At 40.5% G+C, this 12,492-nt stretch overlaps 1 protein-coding gene across 1 annotated transcript in view; it reads left to right on the top strand.

The window, feature by feature from the left end:
• Positions 1–3,207: 3,207 nt before the first annotated feature.
• The window catches only part of LOC147445536 (uncharacterized), a 38,956-nt gene continuing 29,671 nt past the window's right edge, over positions 3,208–12,492 (top strand). The window contains exons 1-2 of the mRNA XM_086524597.1: positions 3,208–3,396; positions 9,121–9,306. Coding sequence (XP_086380723.1) covers positions 3,208–3,396; positions 9,121–9,306 — 375 coding nt within the window. The remainder of the gene's footprint in view (positions 3,397–9,120; positions 9,307–12,492) is intronic.

Here is a 12,492-nt window from a genome sequence, read left to right as displayed (position 1 = left end):
AGGTGGAAGGCATGTATGCCTGTATCACCTAAATGTCGTGAGCCATGGTTACACGGACTATAGTGGCCCATAAACCACATTAACACATGATCCTAGTGTCTACCGCTATAGTGCCGCATACTTTAAATCGCAGATACGAATTAGATAAAACTTTGCATCTTTGTGCAACTTCAATAATTAGAGAGCGACATACATTAAAAGACTAATCTGAATACACTTGTTGGATCTTTTAATATAGATGATGTATACATTCATGCAAGACACAATTTCTTGCTCGGAACAAGGCTTTTAATTACAACAAGCCTATCACTTAAAATCCTTGGAGATATAGAATTTACATCATGGAAAACTACTTTGTAATAATCAACTCGATTTAAGGTTTCCTTCAAAAGCACTAAAGCCATATTCTCAGGCCACCAACTGGTGTCATCTATAACTATTCTTGAAATGCGTATCGGTGGCCTTTCTCTCCCAAAGACATAAAACTGTTTCTCTGGCCAAACGATCATCCCTTCAAGATGACAGGCTATCTCAGCAACTAGTTCTTCTATTACTTCTTGTCGAACCTACATATGCAATGTTTACAAGAATGAGAACCGTTAATAACATGCGTGTGTCAATAAGCAAATGACCCACTCAAAGGCAGTAGTAGGATAAATGTCCGTACTTACTCTTAGCGAAGTCTATGCATGGCCTAAATCTCTTAAAAAGTTATGTGTATGCCACGGCTAAACGTCGCTCTCATCTGAAGAATATTTAATTTTTAAAAACGTTCAAATTTTAAAAAATGATCATCTTTGTTTTGGTTTTTGAGTTACATTCCTTTTTGCTTTGTATATAAGAGACACAAGCGTATCTCTATGTCTTTGCGCATGTGAGATCCGCAACAAGCAACCCTAAAAAAAAGGCACATGGATGACTTTTTGAAACTAAGTTTTTTTTTTGACAATCACATTGATTTAATTTAATGCTATTGGCATATGTGTGTGCGCATAGGTGAATTTATTTGAATTTCTATGTGAGGATGATATGCAAACTATGTACGTGAGTGCAACAAAGAGAGCCATGGTTCAAAGTAGATAGTGAAATTGTAGTTACCCGACAAAAAAAGGCGCAGAGTAGTTAGTCTTGGCCGATGAAACACCTCTCCAACGGCCGAACCTCAAGAATCCTCGACGTTTTCCTCAATTCAAAAAATATATGCACAATGCAGTAGGTTGCCTCTCTGTGTAGAAAAAACTGAACTTCAATGAGAACAATATAATGGGTATCCTTCACACCAAAATCCATAAAACTTCATACACTACCAAAAAATCAAAACCTTCATGATCAGGAAAGTTTAAATGGTGTGCATTACCAAGATAGACTTGTGTGTAGATACTCGTTCAGAATCTAGGATCCGATCCCAGAATTTTCCAGATAATCAACTTTGAGTAGGTGCTTCTGGTGTGCACACGTACTCAGGCTTTCTAATTAGGACGCCGCTGTTGAGTACAGCTTGCCTTCGATATCTTGCTGCGGCACTCTTACAGAGGGTGATCCACTCCTGCTTTCCAGCTCCTCCCCATTCCAACGTTGCACAGCTCTGATTCGTAGTCTCTGCAGCTCGCCCTTGCAGCACAGCTAGCAGCTCGCGCCCTTAATTAACAGCTTCAGATCACGTCCTTAACGGCTGAATGAGATGCCCACTGCAACCTTAATTGGATTTTTTTTTTTTTTATAGAACTTAACCCCAATCTGTGTGCAAGCAGCTCCCCGTTAATTCTGAAGCTCCCTTCAAGAATTGTCGCCACAGCTCGTGTACTCCCCTAATCTTCTGATCTGAGCTGCCTCGCTCCCTTTGACAGAGAAGGCGACCCCTCTTATTTAATATGGCCAAAAATTTGGAGAAGTTGCAGACCGTCGAGCAATACAGCTAGATAAGGCGCTGGATACCTGCTGCAGATCAAGACGTCGAGCTGGATACCTGCTGCAGATCAAGACGTCGAGCTGGATACCTACTGCAGAAGCTGCTGACATCAAGAAATACTAGATAAGGTGCACCAGACCCTAAAGCCGATAAGATTAAGCACAAGGAACTTTTATTCAATTCCTACATAAGAAAAACCTATGTATGTTGTAAAATGTATCTATTCTACTAGTTATAACAAGCTAGATTTCCTATATATATCTAGGAAAAGGAAATGTCTACATAACACGACGATTCTATACAGGAAAACAAGTGGATTACTAGGTAACATGCTATTCAATATAAGAAAATGGTCGTAACTTCTATTTCCTTTATAGGAAAACCATAGTTAACTAGCAGACTTCTATTAGACAATACTCTCTATATAGGAAATGTAGACATGTATTTAACTACAATTTAGTTAATGTCAAAGCTTGTTTTATCTGTAAAAAAAATTCACCGGAGTTGTTTAGCAATGCAAAAAAAGCACCATCTATACTACTACTTTATATAGCTTAAGAAAATATCGAGTTGTGAGCATTGCCACGTGTGTCACAAATGTGCGTGCACAGCCTAGAGAGAGAGAGAGAGAGAGAGAGAGAGAGAGAGAGAGAGAGAGAGAGAGAGAGAGAGAGAGATGCGGTACATCGTGGGTCACAGAGAGAGGATTTTGATATCTGTTACAACGCTCTGTGTGTCACGGGTCTGACACACACACACACACACACACACACACACACACACACACAGAGAGAGAGAGAGAGAGAGAGAGAGAGAGGTGCGGTACATCGTGTGTCACAGAGAGATGATTTTGATATCTGTTACAACGCTCTGTGTGTCATGGGTCAAAGAGGAGAGAGAGAGAGAGAGAGAGAGAGAGAGGGAGAGAGAGAGAGAGAGAGAGAGAGAGAGAGAGAGAGAGAGACATGTTTGTCATCTGCTGCTACAGGGTGTGTGTGTGTGTGTGTGAGAGAGAGAGAGAGAGAGAGAGAGAGAGAGAGAGAGAGAGAGAGAGAGAGAGAGAGATATGATGCCGTGTTTGAGTGCAGGATCCCTAAAACCCTAGGGACTAGCGACCTATCACCATGGTGGGGATACTCTATAAAATACTCGCAAAATCTATTGCTCTTGGGATTGGTCCCGAACTCAAAAAACACATTCAACCAGCTCAAATAGGCTTCATTGAAGGGAGGTCAATATTTAATAACATTTTGATAGTTCAGCTGGGCATAGAGCATGCGTTATCTTCACAACAAGACATGGTAATGTTTCAGATAGATTTTGCCAAGGCATTTGACACGGTGCAGTGGGACTTTGTGCAGCAAACCATGCAAGGTATGGGGTTTGGCCCTCGGATCAGCAGGTGTATCTCTCTGCTTGGTGAACATGCTTACTCCAGATTGTGCATTAATGGTACACTCTCGGACAAAATATACATTTCCAGATCGGTAAGACAAGGATGTGCCGTTAGCCCTCTTTTTTTTGTTGTGGCCTCCCACTCCCTGTATGCATACATGGATCAATTGGCACAACAGGTCTATTTGAAAACCCTCGAATTAGGAGGTAAAGACATCCCGGGAAAAGGGTTTGCGGATGACACCTTTCTATTTTTGAAGGCCCACAAAATCAATTTTCACAGATGTATGAAAACTCTAGATATGTATGCTCTTGCAGCTGGTCTTACACTGAACCTATGTAAATCTTCTTTGATTAACATATCTGCAAGGGAATTTGACTCTCTAATTTGGTTTGGGAAAGGAGTTCCTAAGGGTCATGTTTTTGGACAACTTGGCTACCCGATTGGGGTCATGGTCTCTCAAAAACACTTGCAACAGTGGGTTCTAGAGAGAGTGTTGGCTAAAATTGCTTCTTGGCACTGTGATGAATGGCCTTTACATGTCACGCTTAGAATCGTTCAGAGTATTCTCATGCCTTATCTGCTGTTTTACTTGCCCTTGATCAACTGGTCTGATAAAATTCTTCAGAAATGCATCTCAGTCTTGGCTAGCTTTTTGTGGAACTCCTCTCGATCTTCCAATGCTTTGGTTGCTTGGAGAAAAATTGCAGTACCATACTCTCAGGGAGGCTTAAACATCTTGAATCTACATGTCCATGCTCAGGCCAGGAGGACCTCCCTTATCAAGCATATGCTTGCTTCTTATACCGACTTGGCTTTATGCTTGTGGAAGCTGGTTGACAAATCAATTGTTTACTTCCATGGAATCTAGAATATGTCAGCCTGGGATAAAGTTTTCTCAGCTGCTCCTCTTAAAACAGGATATGACGTGTCAAGCATGCTAATATCTTCTTGGAAGATGATATGCTCTGCTTTGGTCTAGCAAGGTAGGGCTAGGTATACAGGAAACTCATTGGGGGGGGGAGAGCTTGTTCTGGAGCTTTGCTTTTAAAATCCCACCAGCCAGGTTGTTAGGTAAGGTTGCACTATCGATGCACATAATAGGTCTCAATCAAATTCAGAAAATGGTTGATTCTAACCTCGACTTGAAACTCTTTTCGGTTGCCAAATGACAATATAAACTAGGGTTTGGCTTCAGAATACCTTGGCATCAACTATGTGCTTAGATTCACGGCTTGCCTCTTAGAGATGCTCTCAATATGGAAGAATGACATCGGGATTGGAACATTCCTAATCAAGCAATTAATTGGTGAATCGCTAACACCGCTGTCTTTTATGCTTTGTTGTTACCAAAACCAAATATTTTTGTGAAATGTAATTCATAATGGTCCCTTCATCAGGATGCATATTGGTGGCAAAAAACTCTTACAAATGTATGGTTGATTCCTAACCAGTTTAAATTCAGACTTTTTTTTGGAGAGCTCTCAGAGATGTATTGGCTACTGCCATGAATTTAAAGAAAAAGGGTATTACCTCTGGCAAATGCATTAGATGCTCTTGTCCTGAAACCACTAGACATGTATTCTGGTCATGCAAGTCTGTTATGGAATGGTGGTAGTGGGCAAAATGGATGTGGTATGATGCTTGAGGGACTCCATATCTAGGTATCAGATGACCTTTTTCAACCTATGTTATATCCATAATAACAAAAATTACATCAAAAGAGACACTTATTGACCACACTTATGAAGTGAATGTCACAAACCTAGCAAATAAAATGTAGAAAATAAAATGTAATTTGAAGTGTGTGCATAGCATGAAATGCCTCACATTGTAGCAAAAAAATGGCAGCTTAGAGATTAATCTCTAATAAAAATAAAAAGTTATTATAGGGGTTCAAACCCATGCATAGGTCTATGACCTCATCAACATCCAAGATATGGAAGAGTCAAAGTATCTCATCCTCCTACACTCTAAAAACTCTCTATTTCTTGGCATTGAGGTAATCTAGTCTTGGTATCTACTTAGGAATAATTCTAGCCATCTCGTTTGACCAAGTTTCTCCCTAGAACCAAGTTAGTTCTCAAAAGCATTCAGAGTATGCTTTGTGAATGCAATTATGTTATAGGTCCTATAAACATTGCACCTCACATAGGATTTACATTCTTGTGAAAGTGGAGCATTTGTTCAATAGAACTAGATGTGGTTCCAATCTAAGAGAGAAGATGGTCAACACGAATTTATCTCTTGGACACCATATTTTCTAAGCAATTTTGATTACAATATGATGGATTCAACTACGTGTAAATCCATGACGGATAAAAACATTCAATACTAATACCTCAAGTACTAGTACATCTAAAACACCCATTACTTTTTATCTTTCTAGTTTTTTCAGCAACCAAAAATCTCCCCTATTATTTCCACAATATTTGATATTGAACTTCCTCAAAAAATCCATGCCAATGTTTTCAAATAGCAAATACTTCCCCAACACACAATTAGTCAAAACAAACTTCTTTGTTGCTTATACCAACTGGTAGGTCACTTTTGCAGATGGAGGAGGCCAAGTTTCAAAGCACAACACAAAGGAGTGAGAACTACATCGCTATTATTGGACTAAGTCATGCTCAAATGTTAAATTTTATACTAGGCCTCCCCAAAAGTAGGTTACACAGTGCACCCCTCTACACCAAGAATTTCATTAACTTAATCAGGAATACATGAACACGTTGATAACGTAGACTGACCACATTTTAAAATACGTGATCATGTTAGATATTCACTATATTCCTCTTAGCCTATAGAAATCATCCAATTTGATAAGCCCACTTTGATTTTTTCATTTCTTTGTGGGCCCGGTATAGCATTCTTATAATTTCTCAATGGGCGCGTTGGGAAAAACATATACCCCGGTGAGGTTTTGGTGGGTTGCCACATCACCACTTATTGACTTTTTTGTAATCGCATTAATTGTGATTATGTGAATGTGATAATAAACATTGTGATCACAAGAAATTTTGCGTGATCACGTTGACAAGAGGAAGTCAGAGCAAAACACCTCTATAGCTTGACCTCTCTGCCAATTTCATAATACAAACCTATCCACTCAAACACCTGCAACTACCACTTTAAAGAGTGTATCCAGCCGTCAACCCAAGTCCTCGGCCGTGGGATCTTTACAATACACATCGGCCAGGTTGAGACAAAAAAAAACCAATTGCCTACTGAGATCCTTTCTCTTTAATGTTACCATGTCCTTAGGTTGGAATTCAATGAAAATTCGATGAATTCTATGAGGAATGAATGATGGCAACTACAATGTAAAAATTAACGCAGCTCCAAGGTCTATCTGCTGTACAAGATTAACCCCAATCAGTCCCACATGGCGTCTAGCCAAAAAATGTTGCGTCACGCAATGGGAAGAGGAAACGTTGGGCTACTGACTACCAGATTATGATCTAGAATGAGAGGGCACAGCCCCTTGGTCCCTCATATACACTGCAAACACACACCTCAAGCTTCATACTTTAATTCTACCTCATATAAAGGTTTGCAAGTAAGTGACATAATTCACAGAGAGAAAGAGAGAGATAGAGAGAGGTATTCGTCATCAAATGCAGCATGGTGTGTGTGTGTGTGCGTGTGTCTGAGAGAGAGAGAGAGAGAGAGAGAGAGAGAGAGAGAGAGAGAGAGAGAGAGAGAGAGAGAGAGAGAGAGATGTTTGTCATTTGTTGCTGCATGGTGTGTGTGTGTGTGTATGTGTGTGTGTATGTGTGAAGACACTCAGGCAACAATGAGTGAAAGACGTGAGCCATGGTGTACGGAGCACACTAGCCATCTCCTGAGAGAGAGAGAGAGAGAGAGAGAGAGAGAGAGAGTCCCTCTGTGTATACACACAATACGCCACTTATAGGTTTTAAAGTTTGGACCACAGGTGACATTCTATACATCTCTCCCTCTCTCTCTCTCTCTCTCTCTCTCTCTCTCTCTCTCTCTCTCATTTGGTGGATACAATGTTATGCTAGATTAGGAGCAAGGTAATGACGCTCATTAGGGATGGGTAGGACATACTTTAATTCCAACTTCCAACGAGTACGTACTTGCCTATGTAGATAGAAACTTGGGATACACGTGTTTTAGAGAACAAGAGTGTTTTAATTCCCTGGTAATCTCCCCCCGCCCCTCTCTTTCTCTCTCTCTCTCTCTCTCTCTCTCTCTCTCTCTCTCTCTCTCTCTCTCTCTCTCTTTTTCTCTCTCTTTTTCTCTCTCTCTCTTGCTCGCGATTATGACACAAGTCTTCAACACTGAGAGAGTGTTGAGAGATGCGTTAGACTAAGTCATATATTTATCTATAGTCATATGTGTCCTAATTTGGAATGTCAAGGCTTTTGAAAATGCTACAACAGACCTTTCCATTTTTGTGCCTGTACATTGTATCAGATCCACCAAGATTGCATCGATTTGGTCTCGTATGTCATTTTGCCTTTTGAAGACGTTTAATATAACTTTTTTTTTTAAGACATTGAGAACGAGGATGATGATCATCATTCTTGATTTTTATTTACTTCATACAATTTTGCGTCGAATCATTCTATTTTTGTACCTATACATTGTATCGGATCTACCAAGATTGCATCAGTTTGGCCTAATCTGTCATTTTTGCCTTTTGGAGACGTGTAGTATAACATTTCATCTCTCTCTCTCTCTCTCTCTCTCTCTCTCTCTCTCTCTCTCTCTCTCTCTCTCTCTCTCTCTCACACACACACACACACACACACACACACACACACATCTGCATGGGAAAACGAGTTTCTTATGCTGTAGGGACACTCCCAAGAGACCTCCAAGATCGAGGAAACACACACTCAGACTCACACACACACACACACACACACACACACACACACACACACACACACACACACACACACACACGCATGCACAAGCAGGCATGCGCAAACACACTTGACCTCGCACACGCTCACATCCATGCATAACAAGAAATGTTTTTGGCGTTTCCGTTTGACTTGGAAAATTTTACCCTAGTGCGGAAAATTTGTCTCGATTGCGTAGCTTAACTCACCTGCTTGGAACTATTTCAAAATTTTAGAGGGTACTCCAAAAATTTAGTAGGCAGGATTACACAAACCCTAATCGAGGCGTTACTTGAGTACCTAGCTACCTAATTACCTTAAATTTTGGCGTGCAAACTGACCTGCTCTCAACAAATAGAGCTCTACAAGGCGGGCCGCAAATGTACCTGCTGATCTGATCCAAGCCCAGCTCGAACTCATCTGCTCTCACCGCTCATTCAGAGTGAGCTCCCGCTTCATGCTACGCTAGCTAATCACTTTATCCTCAGTTGCGCTTTCAGTTGCAGCTACCTTAATCTTCTCGACTTTAGGGCTAGTGCACCTTATCTAGTATTTCTCGACGTCAACAGCTTCTGCAACAGGTATCCAGCTCGACGTCTTGATCTGTAGAGCAGGTATCCAGCGCCTTATCTAGCTGTATTGCTTGACGGTCTGCAGCTCCTCCAAATTTTTGGCCATATTAAATAAGAGGGGTCGCCTTCTCGGTCAAAGGGAGAGAGGCAGCTCAGATCAGAAGATAAGGGGAGTACAAGAGCTGTGGCGACAATTCTTGAGGGGAGCTTCAGAATTAACGGGGAGCTTCTTGCGCACAGATTGGGGTTTAGTTCTATATTAAAAAAAAAGAAGCCAATTAAGGCTGCAGTGGGCGGCTCATTAAGCTGTTAAGGGCGTGATCTCAAGCTGTTAATTAAGGGCACGAGCTGCTAGCTGTGCTGTAGGGGCGAGCTGCAAAGACTATGGATCATAGCTGTGCAACGCTGGAATGGGGAGGAGCTGGAAAGCAGGAGTGGATCACCCTCTGTAAGAGTGCCGCAGCAAGAGATCGAAGTCAAGCTGTAATCAATAGAGGCGTCCTAATTGGGAAGCCTGAGTACGTGTGCAACAACAGAAGCACCTGCTCAAAGGTGATTATCTGGAAAATTCTGGGATCGGATCCTAGATTCTCAACGAGTATCTACACACAAGTCTATCTTGGTAATGCACACCATTTAAAATTTCCTGATCATGAAGGTTTTGATTTTTTGGTAGTGTATGAAGTTTTATGGATTTTGGTGTGAAGGATACCCATTATATTGTTCTCATTGAAGTTCAGTTTTTTCTACACAGAGAGGCGACCTACTGCATTGTGCATATATTTTTTGAATTGAGGAAAACGTCGAGGATTCTCGAGGTTCGACCGTTGGCGAGGTGTTTCATCAGCCAAGACTAACTACTCTACGTCTTCTTTTTGTCGGGTAACTACAACTTCACTATCTACTTTGAACCATGGGTCTCTTCTTTGCACTCACGTACATAGTTTGCATATCATCCTCACATAGAAATTCAAATAAATTCACGTATCCGCACACACATATGCCAATGGCATTAAATTAAATCAATGTGATTGTCAAAAAAAAAAACTTAGTTTCAAAAAGTCATCCATGTGCCTTTTTTTTAAGGGTTGCTTGTTGCAGATCTCACATGCACAAAGACATAGAGATAGGCTTGTGTCTCTTATATACAAAGCAAAAAGGAATGTAATTTATAAGCATCTTTGGTGCTAGGTAACTCGAAAAGCAAAACAAAGATGATCATTTCTTTAAATTTGAACGTTTTTTAAAATTAAATATTCTTCAGATGAGAGCAACGTTTAGCCGTGGCATACACATAACTTTTTAAGAGATTTAGGCCATGCGTAGACTTCACTAAGAGTAAGTACGGACATTCATCCTACTTCCGCCTTTCAGTGGGTCATTTGCATATTGACACACGCATGTTATTAACGGTGCTCGTTCTTGTAAACATGCATATGTAAGTTATGGCTCGACAGGAAGTAGTAGAAGAACTAATTGCTGAGATAGCCTGTCATCTTGAAGGGATGATCGTTTGGCCAGAGAAACAGTTTTATGTCTTTGGGAGAGAAAGGCAACCAATACGCATTTCAAGAATAGTTATAGATGACACCAGTTGGTGGCCCAAGAATATGGCTTTAGTGCTTTTGAAGGAAACCTTAAATCCAGTTGATTATTACAAAGTAGTTTTCCATGATGTAAATTCTATATCTCCAAGGATTTTAAGTGATAGGCTTGTTGTAATTTAAAGCCTCGTTCCGAGCAAGAAATTGTGTCTTGCATGAATGTATACATCATCTATATTAAAAGATCCAACAAGTGTATTCAGATTAGTCTTTTAATGTATGTCGCTCTCTAATTATTGAAGTTGCACAAAGATGCAAAGTTTTATCTAATTTGTATCTGCGATTTAAAGTATGTGGCACTATAGCGATCGACACTAGGATCATGTGTTAATGTGGTTTATGGGCCACTATAGTCCGTGTAACCATGGCTCATGACATTTAGGTGATACAGGCATACATGGCTTCCACCTCCAAGACTTTCAAGTGTGCATGCACGTATAAATGTGCATTTACACCTGAAGGATATCAAATGTTGAGCAGAAGCACCTTTTTCCAACATAGAAAACAGGAGACATTGTTGGAGCCCAACTTGTCCAACTGTTGTAATGAGCCCACCATGTAAAGCCTATCAAATTCCCATTTTTATGTCAAAGACGTCTTATCATTTTGATCCATTTGTCTGGGTTATGTAAAGATTAATCAGTCAGTCACGACTCAGATTTGTTCCCACTTTGTAATTATGAGGAAGAGAACCCCATGTACATTTTTGAGCTAAGGTGACTAAAGTATAAATGTCACCTTAGAACCATTTTTTGGATAACATTTGAACATTAATCCTGTGTCGTACGAGTCTGAGAGAGAGAGAGAGAGAGAGAGAGAGAGAGAGAGAGAGAGAGAGAGAGAGAGAGAGAGAGAGTGTCTTATCCTCTTTGCTACGCGCTTCTCCCTCATCGGATTCACAACGTGACCACACCATCGCAGTAGCCTCTCCGAAAGCTACGCGCCCACGCCACGCATTCACATTTTCGAGCTGTTCGCGATCGATCCTTCCTCGAGCTTGTTTTGCTTGTAAGTAGCACAAATAGTGTCCGTTTTCAACAATCAAGTGCTTTATGGAATGAGAAAGAGATTAGCTACACATAGATACTCATAAACTTAGGCTTCACGCACTTTTGGATTATGACCTGTGAGTCTATCGCGACTGTATTCGAGATAACTAGGGTTCAAATGTGGTGAGATTAGACTTATAGGTAATTGTGTCCTATTGAGAGGATGATGCCTAGTAAGTTTGATGCGATTCTAAGTTCATTTGAGGTATAAACGGTGTTGTGAGCATTTAGGGATAGAGTGGGTTGCATTCTACAAGGGTTAGCGATTGATGCATCATAGAAGTGCATATGTATAGATTGATCTCAGCCTGACAAGCTAACGAGATTGCCTCCGTGCACCTACGGGTTAGTCGTGTCATCGGATGATAAGTATGTTGTCTGTGTCGTGCTTGTGAGCATGAACAGGGGAGTAGTTTGGCCCTAAAACATTGGCGCTGCTGTCGGGGACACAAGACCTTAAGTAGGGAGATCTATGTCACTTGTGTGATGGTTAGCTTACTTTAGTTTCGACTAGAGAGAGCTTAAACTTTTAGAACAAGATCTAGGATAGAGTATCCTGAGGTCTAGTGGATAGCCAGAAAGCCTGTGTCTTGCCGAGGGTCTGTGACTAGTTAGATTTAGTTAAGTAGGATAATGTGGAGCTATGGTTTTTTGGTTTTGAGTGCTGTTTATACTTGTGTAGAAATAGAGTAGAAAAATGATGTAAAAACACAAAACAAACAAAAAGAAGAAACAATAAGTCTGTTTGCTTGCCTTGAAAGAAAAACCCACACCATATACTCTTGAAGGAGGTGAAAAGAGTAGACATTGGAATTTATGATCCAACACTTGAGAAAACATAAAAATTGCGACCAAAACCAACAAAAAGAAATAGGTGATTGTCATAAGAAAACACTAACTGAACCTAAAGAGGCCAATATGAGATATCACCATTAGCCTAGGGTAAACTGAGTGTGTCATGTGGTACGACTGATATTCACAAGCTTAAGAAGAAGTGTCATCAAATTTGCATCACTTTAAGTGCATTTGAGTTGTGAATTGCCATAGAAAAGTGAAATTTGTGAAGTGCTTGAGTCCAAGGTCAA

This window comes from Adiantum capillus-veneris, chromosome 12 (genome assembly GCF_014529385.1).
Source record: "Adiantum capillus-veneris isolate H3 chromosome 12, ASM1452938v2, whole genome shotgun sequence".
In the NCBI taxonomy this organism is placed as follows: Eukaryota; Viridiplantae; Streptophyta; class Polypodiopsida; order Polypodiales; family Pteridaceae; genus Adiantum; species Adiantum capillus-veneris.
This window is presented reverse-complemented; position numbering and strand designations above follow the sequence as displayed.